The sequence below is a fragment of the Anser brachyrhynchus genome, assembly GCF_964034855.1.
Source record: "Anser brachyrhynchus genome assembly, chromosome: 14".
Lineage (NCBI taxonomy): Eukaryota > Metazoa > Chordata > Aves > Anseriformes > Anatidae > Anser > Anser brachyrhynchus.
Genome location: NC_137709.1, coordinates 15,932,471 through 15,950,741, shown reverse-complemented (window position 1 = coordinate 15,950,741; position 18,271 = coordinate 15,932,471). Strand labels below are relative to the sequence as shown.

Sequence of the window (18,271 nt, the reverse complement as noted above, 5' to 3'; positions counted from 1 at the left end):
TCTTACTTGAGTGATATAGGCGAAGCTACTAGCAAAATTTGGAGTCTGGTGATATCTGATATTCTTTGAGGAAATGGCACAGATATTAGAACAGTCCACAGCGTGTATTTTCAAGTCCACATCATGGTGTATCAGTGAGAGCCCATGGAAGGGAAGTGGCAGGAAATGAAATCTTGAAATTCTTCATATGAATGAAAAAAAAATGGTGGAACAATGTAGCAAGAATTACCACCCCACTTGGGAATATAGAATAGAGTTGAATCAGTTTGGAACTCTTCCATAAACTTGCTTTTTAGTATGACAGTCTTTAGAGACATAAGGCTTAAAGCAGGAAACCCACATTTTTGCATTTATTAGCCACACAGAATAGTTCCAGGTTTAGTGTGTACGTGTAAGCCTTCCAGTGCAGAGCTTCAAGTCCCTTGCAAAAATGTAAGGAGGAAAAAAGATGGATGCGTGTTGAGTCATTTTCAGGGAACCCATTAATCTTTTTTCAGGTTGCACTTTGACATTGTGATGTGTATATCCCCATGGTATTTCTGCTGTTTTGTGCATCCGTGGTATTTCCAGTTTTTGACTGGGGTAAGGATGTGTCAAAGTACTGCCAGCAGCTTTCTCAGCGTGTCTGGCCAAAGCAGAAGCAGCAGGTTCCAGTTGTCTTCTGGAGCCTTTTCCTGCAGGATTTCCCATATCTCAGAGCTGAGGGCTGGAGCTCAACCTCCACATAACGAAGCTCTCTGCTTCTGTGATGCCCCATCAGATATCTCCATGCCCATCAGCTGCTTTCTGCTGTTTGTTACCATTTTAGCACCTGCATAAAACAGCAGGCCCGTTCGCTGTGACGCTTCCTGCTCTGCTTCTGGTGCCACCCAGGGATGTCATCAGTACGGCCTGAGCAGACCGGGTTTGGCTCAGTGCCTGCAGGTGGTGCTTTCCCCTCCCCAGCAGCTCTCCCCCTTCTCCCTTGAAGACTTGTCCTGCCCGTGACCACCCCTGAGCTTCCAGCCCTTGGAAGCTGACAGGGCCGGGCTGGGTTCGCTGGGCAGCGAGCAGGCCTGCGCTGGGGGCTCCCGCCACCCGGGCCAAGTTGTCACTGAAAAGGTAACAGAAAACAGCCAGAAACGAAAAGGGAGCCCTCTGGTAGCATTATGCTTAAGCTTCTTTAATTGCAAAGCTATTAAGTAAGAAAGAGGCTGGAAAAGGAGCGATGACAACTCCATTACAGATGTGAAACTGGTCCAAGGAGCAGCAGCCTGTACCGGGGAGCTGAGAGGATTCATTTGCTCCCCTTGGCTGCAAGGTACTTGGTGAAGTGACCAAAAACGAAGGCTTTCTGGGTTGAAGTGATTAAACAGCATTGGTAATCGAAGGAGAAAAAGAGCTTAAGCATACAGAGACCGATTTGCAGCGTTCTCCTTAATAAAGGAGCTTAATATGAAAAGATTCCTGGATTGGCATTTCTGGGAGCAGTACATAAACCTCAAACAACCAGACAGCCAGCCGGCAGGGAAGAAATGCTTTTCATGTTGGAACCAGGGAATAAGGGGTACAAAGCAGTGCTGGTGAAAGAAAAAACGTTCAGAGCCTGCTCATGTGCCTCCAGCATGGTCCAGGGTGTGGGGAGTGTGGGCTCGGCCCTTGCACACAAGCACAGGAAGAACAGATTAAATGGAGTGCCAGTATGAAATGTATCCATTACTTTCAATTAACGACTGATCTATTGTGTTAATAATGCTAAGTTTTATTCATTGTGGTTTGACCTATGGGGAGAAGGTCTGGGTATTTATTTCTGTCCAGCAGCTCCATGGGCATTCGGAGGGAAAAACATCCTTCAATGGGGCTGTCCACAGAGAAGGGTAAACTGGCCCAAAATGCTTGCACGCGTGAGCAGCGTGTATTGGTGTTACATGCAGCACCCCCTACTGTTAACTGGAGAACAAGTCCTTGTGTCATTCTCCAATCCTGTATGGAGCTTGCACACTTCCTGCATCAATGCTTTTCAAATCCATTTTTAATTATGGGGCGGAACGTAACTATGTGCAAAAAGAAAATCTGCTTCGTAATAAAATGTAGGATGGAAACCATATATCAATTCAGGGGCACGTGGTTCCCTAGGGCTACAGAAAAGAGGGACCTCTTTTAAAAGGTGAAAAACCCTTGGAGAGGAGTGCATTGCTACATTTCTTCTGTGGGGCTAGGGTCACTCCCAGTGTGACAGCACGACAGGCCCTCTCCTGCAGAGCAGGCATCCCAAAGCCCTGCTGGTGAGGGCAAGGGAAGAGCTGGGTATGCCCCCGTGCTTGCTTGGCACTCGAGTCCTCCAGGCTCATGGCTGAAGCATCTATCCACAGAAATATGATGGTTCAAGTGATAAGATGCAAAATTTGCAGAAGTTCCTAATGTACATCTTTCCCTATTTTGTATCACAAGACATAAAATATAATAGTTCAGTTGGAAGAGACCTTCCAAGATCATCTAGTCCAACTGCCTGACCTCGCCAGGGCTAACCAAAAGGTAAATCCTATTAATGAGGGCATTGTCCAAATGTCTCTTGAACACTGATGGACATGGGGCATCAACCACCAGTCTAGGAAGCTTGTTCCAGTGTTTGACCACCCTCACAGTAAAGAAGTTTTTCCTAATGTCCAGTCTGAACCTCCCTTGGTGCAGCTGTATGCCATTCCTGTGTGTCCTGTCCTCAGCTACCAGGGAGAAGAGACAGGTCCCTCCTCCTTAATGTCCCTGTGCAAAACTCTTCTTCAGCTTCCTCCATTCCTCTTCCCTATATTCTTCCCCATACGTTTCTGTGTGTGGCTGCTACTTCGAATCCTATGATCTTTCTCTCCACGTTTATGTAGTTAACCCGGTCTTTCCAGACCTGTGTTCTGGCCTTTGTATGCCGACCTTTTTGGTTCATGGTAGAGGGGCGTATTTCTTCCTTGTTCCCCCTCCTTGAAGCTGACCTTGGTGTACGCTCTCCAGGTGGGTTATACCCCTCACATAATCCCTTTCTGGCCAGGGCTCAGTCGCTACTATTTGCCTTCCTTGCTTTTGTCTGTGGTAGTAGGACCAGAAGAACTAGTACCTGCTTAAGGCTGGCTAGCAATAGAAGCTGTTTTATTGGTTAATAATTTATAACTTTATTGGAGTTCAGAAGCTCTGTTTCTTCTACACCTTGCCCTTTTTGTCCTGGGTACCTCCCTGCCCTTTGAATGCTTTGCAGCCTCTCCTGCAAGGACCTGGAGAGGTGCCTGGGGCACCAGGGGTAACGCAGCCAGCGCAGCGTAGCTTCCATCGTGGGCACTCTGCTGCACGACCCAGGTACTAAATGGGCATTGGCTGTGCGGTGAAACCCTGCTCCCCCCACTGCCACGTGCACCACTCCTCTCGTTGTCTCAGAGCCGTGTGTTCTCCAGGGCAGCCTGGCGTTCTCCTTCAGCACTAACTCAGCGCTGGCTGACGAGCACAGTTCACCCTGCCTTTGTCCGCTCTGCGTTCAGAAATGTGCTGTTGCTTAACAATACTGGGGCGGGGAAAGAAATGCAATTGAAGGGGAGGATGAGAAAAAAGCTGCTTCTGATCCATGCTGTTCATTTTCATTAACACCTGTTTTTTTTGTTTTCCTCTGTGCTTTTCTGATAGGTGTAAATACAGCTGGAGGGACGGCACTGAAGGTGGCGTGTGTGTCAGCTGCAGTGTCTGATGAATCTGTCGCTGGAGATAGCGGGGTGTATGAGGCATCTGTGCAAAGGTAGACATCAGATCTTTCTCTAGAAAGAAGCTAATTCAGCTTTGCACACAGGAGTCAGCTGGAATAATGCTGGATTTGTTGTGTTTTTTTTTTTTCGGGAGGAGGGATTGGTGGCTAAGGTTCTCAATCTCAGATTTGTAATATTAAAAAAAAAAAAAACTATAAGCAGGTTGAATTTGATGATGAAAATGACCCATTCGTGGCATTGTACAAGTAGTTGAGAACAAGGTTGTCACTTCTCTCTTCACGGGGAACTGTTTGAACAGTCAATCTGTTTCTGAAGGTGCTGGTAAGCTGCGATTGCATTAGCAGAGAGCCATCTGGCAGGTGTAACGTTCCCCTCCTGCCAGCCAGCCGTGCTGGTGTCAGTGACAGCCTTCAGTCAGTATAACAGGACTTTGGGATGTTTATTAAGGAAGAAAGCAGAAGCACCTTGAACCACCTCACGGCTGCGGCTGCACCTGCACCGCGATGCTTGGATCCAATACATGATTTCTGTAGGGTTTTCTCTCTCGGTGCCTAGCTTAAGAATGATCCATGCATTATTGCTCCTCCTGGGGCTCTGGATCCCCTTACTACTTGCTAAAGCTTTCCAGAGTGGCTTGACAAAACGTTAACTGAAAGGTACTGTTTTTATTGATACCTGTTTTGACTGCATCTGCAGTTTGTTTTCCTACCGTTTTTATTGGCATTGAGGTAAATTATGGGTCTTTTTATTGCATGACGTGACTGTAGAGGTGAAAAACAGGTCATTTTATCCCCCCTGCCCATTATCTTTGTGAATTCTCCAGAGAGATGAGTAACATTTTATATTTACAGGACCGTTCCCTTTGACAAGAATGCGCAGCTCTTTGTAAATCAGACCTCGTGGCCTCGAGTCAGACAATCACACAATGAGGTGTCTTAGGGCCCTTGTGTCCCCTCGATGGGACGGGGAGCTCTGCAGCAGGGGGAGGGATAATGTGCGACACAAGGGGAGAATGTATCCCATGCACCCTCACGTCTTATGTTGCTTAATGTTTGGGTTGTTGACTTGGCAACCTTTGTAAAGGGCTGTAGTATCATTTTGATGCCTATGATAAATAGCGAGGATAGGATGAGCAACACGTTTGTCCTCTATGGATGTAACGTAATGAAATGCAGAAGAGTGCCAAGTAATATGGGAAATACTTAGAAAGAAATGCTAATCCCGTTTTAACATGCTACAGCATAGTCTGAGTCAATTGAGATGATGAATGTAGTTGTTGGGACTTTCAGTGCGTAAAACTTTGGAGGAGGAATTGGGAGGAAAAATTAGGGCTGTTTTAAAGACGAGCGATCAGTGTATTCTGTTGCTTTTCATGTGCTTAGGGAAGTTTGATTTGTTAAAGAAACAAAGGAATGACTTAAATCTAATCAAAGCTGAGTTTTTTTGCTGTCACAGTGCAAGACGGGATTGTAGCTGTTAAATCTTATTTTTGTTTCTGGGCAGTCAGCTGTCTTAACTAAAATCCAGTCAAGGGAACCCTTTAAAAGTCCTCCCTACCTTATTCTGCACAACCTGTCATGTGGCTTTTTTTGGCAGTGAAAGGGGAAGGCATATGACTTTCTGCTGATAAGGACTGCAATACATACCTCTAAGGATGATTGAACTTATTAAATGGGCTTTCTTTTAGCTGCTAATTTTACAAAATCTGGATGCCTGAATCCTGAATGGAAGGGAAAAGATCTTGTATTGCCTAAACGCTAGTGCTTCAATTGAGTCCTTAATTGTCTTTTTTTTCTTTCAGACCATGTGTGTCAGAAGTGGTGGTGTTTGACAGTGATGATACAGAAGGAGTTGGGACAGCTAAAGTGCAAATTGCAATGAGGTAAACACTACACATTTTTTATTGTATTTTCCTTCCAATGGAAAGAATGATTTAAGACTGCTTTATTCTGTTTTCTTATCCTATTTAGCATATCCCATTGGTATTTGCTAACCGATGCCCCCTTTACACTGCAGTTGGGAATTGCACTCATCTCTGGGAGGTCTTTGGCCCCGTTATCCTCTTACATGTCAGTGGAAATCAATTGATGATAGTGTGTTATGACACTGCAAACCAGCAAGTGCAGCACTGGCACTGCTGGGCTGGAGAAAGCATTTTTCTGGCTTTGACTCCCTGTGTGTGCAGCTTGTGGGGGAAAAGCTGGTGGTGATAACTGGTACTTGACACACCTGAATCCCCAAGTAGCCCATAAGGCACAGGAAGGTAGGCACGGAGACATTGTTCTTAAATGACTCAATAGGATATGTATGAATTGAGAAAAACTGTGGAGTCATAGAATGAATGGGGTTGGAAGGGACCCTTAAGGATCACCTAGTTCCAGCCCCCTGCTATGGGCAGGGACACCTCCCACCAGCCCAGGCTGCCCAAGGCCCCGTCCAGTCTGGCCTCGAACACCTCCAGGGACAGGGCATCCACAGTTTCTCTGGGCAACCTCTTCCAGTGCCTCACCACCCTCTGAGTGAAGAATTTCTTCCTTATATCTGACCTAAATTTACCCTCTTATAGTTTAAAACCATTACTCTGTCCTATCGCTCTACTCCCTGATCAAGTCCCTCCCTGGCTTTCCTGTAGCCCCCTTCAGGCACTGGCAGGCTGCTGTAAGGTCTTCCTGGAGCCTTCTCTTCTTTGGGCACAACAACCCCAAATCCCTTTGCATGACTTCACAGGAAAGGTGCTCCAGCCCTCTGGATCATCTTGATGGCCTCCTCTGGACTCGCTGTACTATGCCCACGTCCTTGTGCTGGGCCCCAGAGCTGAGTGCAGGCTGCAGGTGGGGTCCCACGAGAGCAGAGCAGAAGGGCACAATCCTCTTCCTCGCCTGCTGCCCACGCTGCTGTTGGTGCAGCCGAGGATACGGGTGGCTTTCAGAGATGCTCTCAAAAAATTAGTGCAAAAGTGTTTTGTCATGGCTATCAGTGGTAAAAACAATGCTTAGCAATAGCATCTTTGCTGTACTTCAAGTATTTGTACATGCAACTTTTTTATATTACAGTCATTATATAAGGCCTTTGAAAAGGTTTTAGTTGACAATTTAACTAGATTCCAGAAAAAGCCATCTGTATTAGGTCAAATCTGTAGTCCATTGTTTATGTAAGTTCCTAAGTTCTGTATACTCTGGTAGCAAAATGTCGTCATGTAATATGAAACTGCTTTTGTTTTAAGCTATAGGTGAGCTGTATTTCCATTATAGCTTTCTTTGTATATACTTAATGCTATTTGCCTGGACTAATGAAATAAGTGGAATACTCATTCATGGAGTCTGTGACAGATCTCTCTAATACTAATGCTTTTTTGTCTTTTCAGATATGATGACAAAAATAAACAATTCGCAATACTGGTCATCCAGCTGAGTAATGTTCAAGCACTGTTGTCACAACAGGATCAAAAAGTGTAAGTGGGTGAAATAGACATGCTTGAAACATTTATTAGATTCTTGTGGGAGCTAAACAGATGTTGATTCTTTTTTCACACACTAAAAAAAATACCTCTTCTGAAATACTTCTAAATTTTATTGTGTCACTTCATTTATGAGCTCATACATTCAAACTGAAATAAGATGCATGTTTTTCTTCCAAGGCTTGTATTTTCGAATTGGAAATTAGGCTTGTTGGAGTTAGCACCAACCAGCGAGTTTCTTAGCTCCAGCAGTGTCCAAAACAACTGTGTCAAGTGGAGAGAGGGCACTCGTTCTGCTGCAGAACTTATCCTTGGACATGGGCACAAACGCATGCATGTGTAGGGAAATGCATAGTACAACTTCTACTAGACTCATTCCAGGCAGAGTTTTTAAATTCAGCTGTGTGCTGAGTAAACTGACATAAGCTTGATGGATTTTTGCATTGTTGTTCTTACCTGCAAAAAGGTATTGTTAGCACATAAGTTGCTTCTTAGTGACAAGTTATGCAGATGTAAGCAACTACGCAAAACAATCCCATGATATTCCATTACAAGATTCAGAGAGATGAAGCCTACAGCAACTGATACCTCCATATGTCTCTGATTTTTGTGAGGAGATACGCCTTTTTCCTCAGTTGACTGATATTCCAAAGAGTAGGATAGGACAGTCATGTTCAGAGTGCTTAGGATGAATTTCCCTTTCAGATGTATGGAGCTCTTGCAATGAATTTCCCTTTCAGATGTATGGAGCTCTTGCAGTGGAAGTAACAGTGGACTTGTACAGTAGTACTGACTGCAGTATATTGGTTTTTCCATAGGAACATTCGTGTGGCTGTCCTGCCCTGTTCAGAAAGCACAAGCTGCTTGTTTCGCACAAGACCAGTGGAAGCTTCAGACAATCTTACGTACAATGAAGCGTTCTGGGTTTCTATCTCTTACCCGGCTTTACGCCAGAAGACTTTAAGAGTCGACGTTTGCACTGTAGATAAGTCTCACCTTGAAGAATGTTTGGTTAGTATTAATCTCTATTTTAGTATCTTTGGTCCATTTGTTTTCTCTTTTGAATTGGACAACATTTTAAACTACGAAGTGTGCCAATTTCTCTGAATTTTTTCTTGATAATCCTTAGCTATATGATCTTTCCCCAGACAGGTTTTTTCTACTAAAATCATTATTGCAAAGAATATTCATTAGATACCTGTTTTGTTACAGAACTTGGTAACTGTCACCGGCTACTAGATTTCCCTTCTCTCATGATATAATGTGAAACCCTTGCCTATTTTTCCTCCTTTTGAAAACATTTTTTGTACTGTAATTGAGAATGGACTTCTTACAGGATTTTTGAAGCCACTGTAGAATACAAATTTATATATATATATATTTAAAGCTGCTATTAAGCTGCGCTATTAAAATCCACAGAAGTACAGTTTTATGAGTGCTAGTATTTCCGTAGACACCTGAACCCCTATTGTTAGAACAGCTTTTTTGTTCAGTGCTAACTGGAGAACTTGATATAAATGGATTTGTTTCTGGAGTAATGTACTCCAGAACATAAGTAGGGTGTGTTGAACTGGGGTATAAGAAAACAAACTTTTCTGTAAAAGTTCATATTTTCTTCTGCATGTGTTCCGTAGCATCTCCCTTGGCTGGAGGAGGTACATGCTTCATGATGCTTCTGCATTTCTTCCTTCACCTACCTTGCAAAGCACATCTGGGTTCAAGGAAGCAGCTGTTTTCCAAATGGGGCTTCCCTGTCTGGCAGCCTGTACTGTCCCACAGTACCTGAGCTCCTGAAAGGAGAGCTCAGCATGCTGTCCACCAGACCGATGCTGGTGAGATGAAGTCCGCTCAAGACATTGATTAAGCAAATTGCAAAACGGCTTTATTTATGTTGTTGATCTGTCAGGATGTGTATAGTAAACGTAAGGCAGTAAAAGCTGAGAAGGCAGATGAAGAGGAATCGATATAAAAAGCTAAAGCATCTCAGTCTGAAACAGTCATTTCTTTTTGTCAGCATTGCAGGTTTCTTGAAAGGGAGTCCTTCTGTTCTTTTCTCTTTTTTCTTTTAAGCTGTGGCTGTAAGTTGTCCCAGCTGCAGCAGGACTTTTCATACTTCTTCATACTTGAACACAGGACCTGTAATGAATCACTTGATACTTGGACTGGAAGCCCTAGACAATGTTAAAAATAATTAAGTGTAAAGCTTTACTAGTGTAACTTCTCACATGCTGTTGAAATGGGGATAAACAGGGCAACTTTTCTTTTGATGAACTTGCCAAACTCAGGTAGTCCTGGCTTTCTGCTCTCATCTCTTATTACTGTTGTGGTACTGGTTCATTTTAATATTGTACTAAAATTGTTTTTTTCCCTCTCAATAGGGTGGAGCACAAATTAGCCTTGCTGAAATATGTAGATCCGGAGAGAAATCAACTCGTTGGTATAACCTCCTTAGTTATAAGTATCTGCAGAAGCAAAATAGGAAAAGTAAACAAGGAAACATTTATTCTGAAATACTCTGCACTGACAAAACAGTAAGAACAACTGCTTAAACCTGAGAAATCTCTTACAAACCCTCTCATTAGTACTGTTTAGGTGGGTAAAGGACTGATGCAGTAAACAAGAAGTGAAGTCTGTTTAGTTTATATTTATAACTGTGAGGATGTTGAGTGCAGCAAAATAATATATTGATTACAGATATGCCCTTGTCCTGGGCTAAATACATATTGAAATCTGCTCCTCACTGAAGCTGAGGGATATGGTATGTGGTCTGCTCTAAGTGATATGGGAGCTCTTGCCTTTCTTCCCACTAGATAGTTCACCTTGCTGCAGTAAACTTGCTGAACGAGTCAAAATACAGACTGAACCTGTGTATGTGCATGGCATGCAGTATTCTCAGGCTAGTATCTGCATGCATGCTGTACTGCTAGCATAACTGGGGGGAGCTGGACTCACACAGGCTTGACTATGCACTGTACATGTAACAAGCTGCTTGAGCAATGTGGGTGTAGAGATTACAGCTCTGCCACCAGAATAAGGCTGGCAGGGGCTGTTGTGACCAGGAAGGCTGGGTATTTTGCAGTTTGACTGAGTAGTATCTTTAAAAGAAGCCTCTTGTTCTCCTCAGGACTCCGTATCAGCACTCTTAGAGCAGACAGCTGTCGAACTGGAAGCTGTGGAGAAGAAACTGGAGGAAAGCAGAAGCACTTTAACTAGTGGAGAGAGCTGGTAGGTAGTGTTCCACTGCCTTAGTGTCATGGGATTATCCGAGCATTTGGGGATTCAAGACTTGACAGTTGATGTGCGGAGAAAGAAGTAGGTGATAGAGCTATGGGAATCTGCTTCTTTCTGCTTCGATTAAATTTCTATGTCTTCTTTTCTAAAGGTTGTACTTGGGAAATGGGACCAAAGCTGATAAATTCTAAAAGTAGAGACAATAGCACTATGCTCATTCTGTTATTTTTACAATGTTCTGTGGACCTTGTGAAAGTTCCACTGTATGGTGCAAGGCTTTGCTTCGCTGTTAGTTTTGGTTCTTGTTTATGTGGGTCAGATTCAGATTTTAGTAATGGAGCCTAACATTTGAAATGAAAAGCAATCCTGACTGATGGATTTGACGGAGAAGCAAGCAGTGAGATCAGAGGAGCTGGAAAGGATTTTAAAACAATGTCAGTTTTGTCCAGTATCACTTTTTAAACTAAGATTAATTGTATCCTGAGAGGTGTACCCATCTTATGCTCAGACCACGTGGCTGAACCCTGAACTTCCTTCATTTAAAGCAAGATTCTCTATGAAGGTTTTGGCTGCGATGGTTGTCTTCTGGTGCAGCTCCCCTCCAGTTTTCTTTATTTCCATCTAAAACTGTGTGTGTGCAATCTCAGTGGCTACAGGACCTGTTGGGTACAACTGGCTGCCTTGGGGATGAGTTTCTGTTCAGCAGCTTACAGGAAGTAACTCCCTGCTGGAACACCTGGGTTTTTGTACAAAACAGGCCAGTTCAGTAACAGAAGCTGTTCTTAACAGGCAAGATGAAGAGGTTCCTGAGCAGGAAGAGCAGGATGAGATCAGTGGTAATGAAGCAGAAGAGGAAGAAGAATTCTCTGCTGGAAAATTGCAGTGGGAAACAGAAGAAAGTCTGAATTCCCAGCTGCATATGGAAATAGCAGTAAAGGTAAAATCAAGGGCCTTTTGAACAGAAAGCTGAGTTAAAATTCCTATTGCTTGCTGCGGAATTCCAGGCAGCGTCTGTTTAATTGCACCATCCAAAGATTCCAGGATGAAATCTTCCTTTTGCCTTTCTCATAAGCAGTTTTATGTGCAGTGTTCACTATTCACTCTGGTATTAAAGTTTCAAAAGGAATACACCCTTAGAAAAAAAGAAAAAAACAAGCCTTGGTGAGGCAGTAATTGAGAACTGACTGTGAAAACTGAAGAGACAGACCACTGCAGTAAGGAAGTACTTGCACCTACTTGATTTTTATTCTGTTCATGGTCAAATCTCAGCATATTGGAAAACTGACTCTGTCTTCGCAGGTATGAGTTCATGGGACTACAGCTTGGCGGTGCAGACTTTCTCTTGCCAAAAGCTCTCACGGATTGGTATAAGAAAATAATTGCTCTCATATTTCTCTGGGCACTGACCTGATTTGCTTATGCAACCACAAGGCATTGCTAGCATAACTGGTTCATGCCTTTGCACCAGACACTTCTTTGAAGGGGAAAGCGCAATGCCACCCCCAAGTCCCTTGTTGTGCTGAACCAATATTGTCTAGTCCTGCGATGCTGTACATCAGGCTTTGTGTATTTTGTTGACTGTGCTTTTTTCCTCCTCCTAAAAAGATTTTCTGATTTTTTAGAAAGTCAGAAAAACTTATTTTTGTTTTCATTAAAGTATTTCCTGTTGTCTGATGTTGACGTTTTTCTCCTTTTATTTTCTGCTTTTAGTTCATCTCCTGCTAAGGGAGCTCTTGTTTTAAGGTTTTAGTTTAAAGAGAGAAGTTGTTGTTTCTTAGACTGGGTTGCTGTTGAGCTAAGCAGGGCTACAGCAGTAATTTGAAAGCTCATAATTGATTTTTAAATGTTTGCCTACCTGAAATCTTTTTAAGTAACTCTACGTGACCATTTTTCTTCCCCATGGCTAATATAGCATCGTTTCATGCCTCCTTTTGTTACTCATGGAAATTGTGACTGTGGCTTTTACCTTGCATAATTCTGAATGTGAATGTAGTTGTATTCTGACAAACATAATTAATGTGCTCTAGATGTGCTCTCTGTGCATGTGCATATGGTGATTTGCATCTCTGTTTGCTGTAGATGCACAACAAGTAAGGGAAGGGTCTTTAAAATCCTACCTCTGTCTCTGCGTGTGAGATTGCAGGTCGCACTGATGTACTGGATCAACAGGCAGCGCTCATTGGATTCAGTCATTGCACAGCAGTCAATGGACGTGGAGCCTTTAGGGAGCAGTACGGTTAACGTAGCAGCTCCTGAATTCAGAGTCAAGTGTCAGGACACCCTGAATAAAAAGGGCTAAAGAGTATCTCATTTTGAATGCAAAGCCTCTGGAACTGGAAGTGGAGATGGGTCACGGGTAGCTGCCAGGCAGCCCTGGATGTGTGTCATTGGTGCGACGGCAAGCTGGCGTTTACACTGCAGTATCTGTCTTTCAGGTGGATAAAGAGACAAACACAGACAGCCTTGCACAGTCTTCTACTGTGGTTCGTCCAAAAGACAAAAGAGCAGCAAATCCACCCCAAGCTCAGTTTGTCAGAGGCAGCACTATCATCCGCTCCAAAACTTTTTCACCAGGACCACAAAGTCAGTACGTGTGTCGGGTAAGGAAAAATGCAGTCTTGGGTTTATAAGTACTGTTCTTCATTAATGAAAGCGTGGTATCAGTGTTCACTCAGTGTCAGGTCACACTGAAAAATTCAGGCTGCTTTCTTCCCATTTGACTTCAGAAGTTTTTCCCTTGTCTGGCAGTGCGACTGGCTTCTCAGGAAGTATCCGCTGCAGTCTTTCACAAAGCTTAATAGTTCTGCTTACATCACTGTTCATACTTACATACACAACCCTGTGATCTTGCTACAAAAGTACGTACTTTTTGTATGTTTCACGAAATATTTGGTGTTTGCTTCCATTTTCAGCTGAATCGCAGTGATAGCGACAGTTCGACGCTATCCAAAAAGCCCCCCTTCGTTCGAAATGCAATGGAGCGACGCAGTGTCAGAGTGAAACGGGTAAAAACATCACTGCTTGTTTTTTGTCTAGCACAGACATTCATAAAAAAATGAAAACTGTTTTAAAGGAAGAATTTGCAAATGTAAATCAGTTGCCAAGTGCTTTCGTTCACAATCTTTTTTGTTTGGGTTGGGCTATTAAGGCTACTTTTCCTTGATACATCAGAATATGACAAGAATATTTAACTTAGAGCTCACTCAGAAAAATCACTTCAGGAAGATGGTTCCTGGTATCTTCCAGCATATCGGAGTAGGAGTAGCATAAATGTTTCCATATTTATTGTTGTAAGAGTCTTTAGTGCTTACACTGATGAATTGGGGAAGAGGGTGAGGAGAATGCTTCTTTAGATGCTCAGGTGACCTTGTGCTCATCAGTCAGTGGCACAGTGAACCCCTGTGTCTGTTGTGATGGTAATCAATGAAATTCCCTGGGATACTGGTGCTGAGATCCATCTGCCTTCCTCAGGAGATGGTTTTCTTCAGAATGCTTGTGTTTGAAACTGACAGAAGACAACAGGATGTATGTTGGCAAAAAAATAAAGTTTGTGTTGCATTGTTGATTATTCTGAAGATGAAACACTAGGAAACTTATAAGCAAAGTGTGTAAGCAAGACCTCTTTTATTTGGAGATGATGTCAAGGAAGAAATCTAGTGGAAACACAAGAATCAAAAGGCCCATTTGTAAGACTTGCTTGAGTTTGTGCTTTCTGTCTTGAGATAGAAAAACAGGATAGATGCTTTGCACTCAGAAGTGTTGGAAGAATGGGTCACATGAAGTACTAGGCCTTTGATGAGGGGAGTGCTCTGGGCAGTTCTCACCGTTGTGTCCATAAACCCTTTTCTTTTTCAGCCTTCAGTCAAGTCTTTTGGTACAGAGCGTCTAATCCGCACTTCACTAGACCTGGAGCTGGACCTGCAAGCTTCAAAAACCTGGCACGATCGCTTAGTTCAGGAGATCTCTGTGCTGAGAGAACTCAAGGAACAGTTAGAAAAAGCTCAAAGTCAGGGTGAAAAAGAGTTACCGCAGTGGGTGAAGGATGATGAGAGATTTCGACTGCTGCTGAGGCTGGTGGAAAAACGAGTAAGTAATACCAACAATACCAGCCTTTGGATTTTATTTAACATTTGAGCAATGTGATTTGAGAAACAAGACTTAAGATGGTCTGGAAATGAAACCTTAGCACTATAGTCACTTGTCTTCCACTTACGGCTACATCAAGCAAGCTACTGATGATGGAAGTTGAGTCCTTGACTGTCTCGCTGTTCTCAGATAGGCACAGACTCTGCAGTCCGCAAATAGCACACCTTCCCACAGATACAAAGGTTAGGAAGATAGCATTTAAGTCCTTCTCTTAAGAGAAGTAATGGCTCAATAAAACTTGTGCATGGATGATCCTCTTTTTTTTTTTAGAATAGGAACCTTTCTAGTTAGTGTACATGGTGTAGTTGCAGATGTCTGATCTTCCCTGAACTGATTTCTTCCCTGAACTTGCTGGAGTATGTTGCCTCTTCCTGTAGTCCTGATCCCATGCACAGCTGTTTTCTGCCTTAGCACAAGTATGGGAAGTCACAAACGGCATCTGTTTTGTGAAGTTCAGCCTCCCAGTCCATAGCAGGTGTGGTGTGGAACACCTCAGGGGCACCTCTGCTGTCATCAGACAGAAACTTTTAAATTCTGTTGGCACAAAGGTGTAGGAGTGAATTGGTACAAGATGCCTGTTGGGGTGGAGCTTGAAAATGGATCACAATGTCTAGCCGCGTAGCCCAAGCCCCAGAGGGCCAAAGCAGGGACTGGGAGAATGATCAACCGCTCACTGTAGGAGAGGACCAGCTAAGGAACCTAAAGGTGCAAAGGTGCGCGAGTCCATGGGACCTGATGAGATGCATTCATGGGTCCTGAGGGGACTGGTGGATGAACTGGCCACGATCCATCATATTTGAGAGCTCATGGCAGTCCAGTGAGGTTCCCACTGACTAGAAGAGGGGAAACATAACCCCCGTACTTAAAAAGGGAAAAAAGGAAGACCTGGAGAACTGCAGGACAATTAGTCTCACCTCCGTGCCTGGCAAGATCATGGAGCAGATCCTCCTGGAAACTGTGCAGATCCTCCTGGAAACATGGAAAACTAGGAGGTGATTGGTGACAGGCGATATGGCCTCATTAGGGGGTGGATCATGCCTGACAAATCTCGTAGCCTTCTATGATGAGGTTCTAGCATTGGTGGATAGAGCAACTGACATCATCAGGCTTGTGCAAAGCATATTACACTGTCCTCTGTGATAACCTTCTCTCTAAACTGGTGAGACATGGATTTGATGGATGGACTGTCAACCAAAATGTGCTGAATGCTTACACTCAAGGAGTTGCAGTCAACAGCTCAATGTCCAGGTGGAGATCAGTGACAAGTGGTGTTCCTCAGGGGTCAGTATTGGGACTGGCACTGTTTAACATCTCTGGTGACACAGACAGTGGGATCGAGTGCACCCTCAGCACATTTGCCGATGGCACTGAGCTGTGCGGTGTGGTCAGCACACAGGAGGGAAGGGATGGCATCCAGAGGGGCCTGGGCAGGCCTGAGAGGTGGGACTGTGCGAACCTCATGGGGTTCAGCAAGGCCAAGTACAAGGTCCTGCAGCTGGGCCGGGGCAATCCCAAGCACAGACACAGGCTGGGCCGAGAATGGATCGAGAGAGCCCTGAGGAGACGGACCTGGGGTGCTGGTTGATGAGAAACTTGACACGAGCCAGCAGTGTGCACTTGCAGCCAAGAAAGCCATACAAGTGTGATAGGAGAAGGAGTAATGGCTTTAAACTTCTCTTTTTTTAAAAAAAAAAAAAAAAGTAGATCTAAGGAAGAAATTGTTCACTCAGATGGTGGTGAGGCCCTGGCCCAAAGAAGTTGTGGGACCTCCATCCCTGGCAGTGCTCAAAGCCAGGCTGGACGTGGCTTTGGGCAACCTGGTGTGATGGGAGGTGTCCCTGCCCATGGCAGGGGGTTGGAACTAGATCATCTTTAACGTCCCTTCCAACTCAAACCCCTCTATGATTCTGTGTTCTTCAGTGAGCTGATCAACTGGCTTAAAAATAAAGATGATACAAAGAAGACAGATATCAGCCATGATTCATACCAAAGGGCTGGAAGAAGACCTTACAAAAAGCTCTGTTGACTACAGTGGTTAGTTGACAAACCTTCAGTTTTTAGCTTCTGTGGTTTCTGATTTCAGAGTTAGCGGTTTCCAAACGCTGCAGGTCTGCAGCTAAAATGCTGCTGTATTTAGAGATTTGTTTGGATAAAGTGATTCCTTCTGGAAGCAAAAACAGATAATTTTTTTCCATTATTTTTGAGGTGGAAAAAACAGAACACAAGTGTGAGCTCAAAGCCGATAAAATGATGAGAGCTGCTGCCAAGGATGTTCACAGACTACGAGGGCAGAGTCGGAAGGAGCCTTTGGAAGTGCAGTCATTCAGGTATTAACATATCAATAATAAAGGGGAGGAAAATTTGACTACCTTGACTTTTTTTGTGGAGTCCTAAGGTACTGATAAATTTCATCTTTGTAGTAGTTAACTGTTCTGCTTCAACAAATTTCTGTATTTTCATATCAAAGTCTAAGATCTGAGAGGCAGAAATTAGCTGCAGCACTGCAAGTGATCACAAGGCATCCAGAACTACTCCAAATCATTCCTCACCTGGCACCAAATTTGCAAATCCTCTGCTTAATGCAGAAGCAGCCCTTTGCTTCTGTAAGTAACATGCTCGTAATGCTAAAAACCGAGCCTTTCTGAAATGGCTCTTTTGGTAAGATCAGTGTCGTGAGCTTAACTGTAACAGTACCTCATGTATGCTATGTAAATAAAAGGTGTAGCTTGTGCGAGGCTGTGCTGCTGTTCTTCGTGGTGACAGCTGGTGGGATAAATTCTCATGTAGATGATAGACATTGCTGGCAGGACTTCTGTTGCACTAATACCTGATCATCTCTTTCTAGAGAGAAGATGGCATTTTTCACACGGCCGAGGATCAACATTCCAACGCTCTCTGCGGATGACGTGTGATCACCATAAAGTATTTGCTTTCTGGACAGTTCTACAAATGCAGTTTGGTTTTTGAAGTTATTTATGTGGTATTATGAAGGCACCAAGGCATTTGTACGTTAGAGCTTTCGTCAGTATGTGGATGTTTTAAAGACTTCTAGGTTGAGTTGCATCATCACAAAAACCAGCATTAAAGTGACAAGATTGTATAGTTTGTATATTTAGGAATGTATTTTTGGGAAATAGAATTTTAAATAAGAACAAATCCAGCATCAGGTGCTGTTATTCTTCAATAACCCTCTTTAGAATTTTTGTACAGCTCCTCCTGTTTGAGGCTTGACTGCAATAAACCGACTTTGGAGCAACCTCATTCCTGCCTTCTGCCGCCTGGCAGGGCCTCCCCACAGTGCTGTGACCGAGGCCCCGTGTGCGGTGTGACGGAGGCCCTGTGAGCTGTGTTGTGTGTTGGGGGGTTCCTGGGGATCCTGGCTCGCCCTTGGGATGCGGGGGGCGCCTCTTGATCCCCCGCCGCGGGTGGAGGGCCGCAGCCTTGCTGCCCGCCTGCCTTTCCCAATAAAGCAGCCTTCCTGCACCAACCTCCTGGCCTCCTCGTGCTTTGCTACGCCGTGCGTCACCCACAGAGCCGAGCCTCTGTCACCTCACCCCCCTCGCTGTGACATCCCTGGGGGAAGGGCCTCAAGTTGTGCCGGGGAGGTTCAGGTTGGAAATGAGGAGACATTTCTCTCAGAAAGAGCAGTCGGGTGCTGGGACGGGTTGCCCAGGGAGGTGGTGGCGTCTGTCCTGGGGCTGTTCAAGGAGAGGGTGGG

At 44.2% G+C, this 18,271-nt stretch overlaps 1 protein-coding gene across 4 annotated transcripts in view; it reads left to right on the top strand.

Annotated features, from left to right (window-relative positions):
* WWC1 (WW and C2 domain containing 1) overlaps positions 1-18,039 on the top strand; it is a 70,643-nt gene extending 52,604 nt beyond the window's left edge. For all 4 annotated transcript variants that reach the window (XM_080555568.1, XM_080555569.1, XM_080555571.1 and 1 more), the window contains 12 exons: positions 3,643-3,751; positions 5,521-5,601; positions 7,084-7,170; positions 7,995-8,187; positions 9,555-9,707; positions 10,301-10,401; positions 11,197-11,344; positions 12,843-13,007; positions 13,320-13,412; positions 14,263-14,493; positions 16,759-16,880; positions 17,399-18,039. In XM_080555568.1, the coding sequence (XP_080411694.1) occupies positions 3,643-3,751; positions 5,521-5,601; positions 7,084-7,170; positions 7,995-8,187; positions 9,555-9,707; positions 10,301-10,401; positions 11,197-11,344; positions 12,843-13,007; positions 13,320-13,412; positions 14,263-14,493; positions 16,759-16,880; positions 17,399-17,465 (1,550 nt within the window). In that variant the 3' untranslated portion in view covers positions 17,466-18,039. The remainder of the gene's footprint in view (positions 1-3,642; positions 3,752-5,520; positions 5,602-7,083; positions 7,171-7,994; positions 8,188-9,554; positions 9,708-10,300; positions 10,402-11,196; positions 11,345-12,842; positions 13,008-13,319; positions 13,413-14,262; positions 14,494-16,758; positions 16,881-17,398) is intronic.
* The last annotated feature ends 232 nt before the right edge of the window (positions 18,040-18,271 follow it).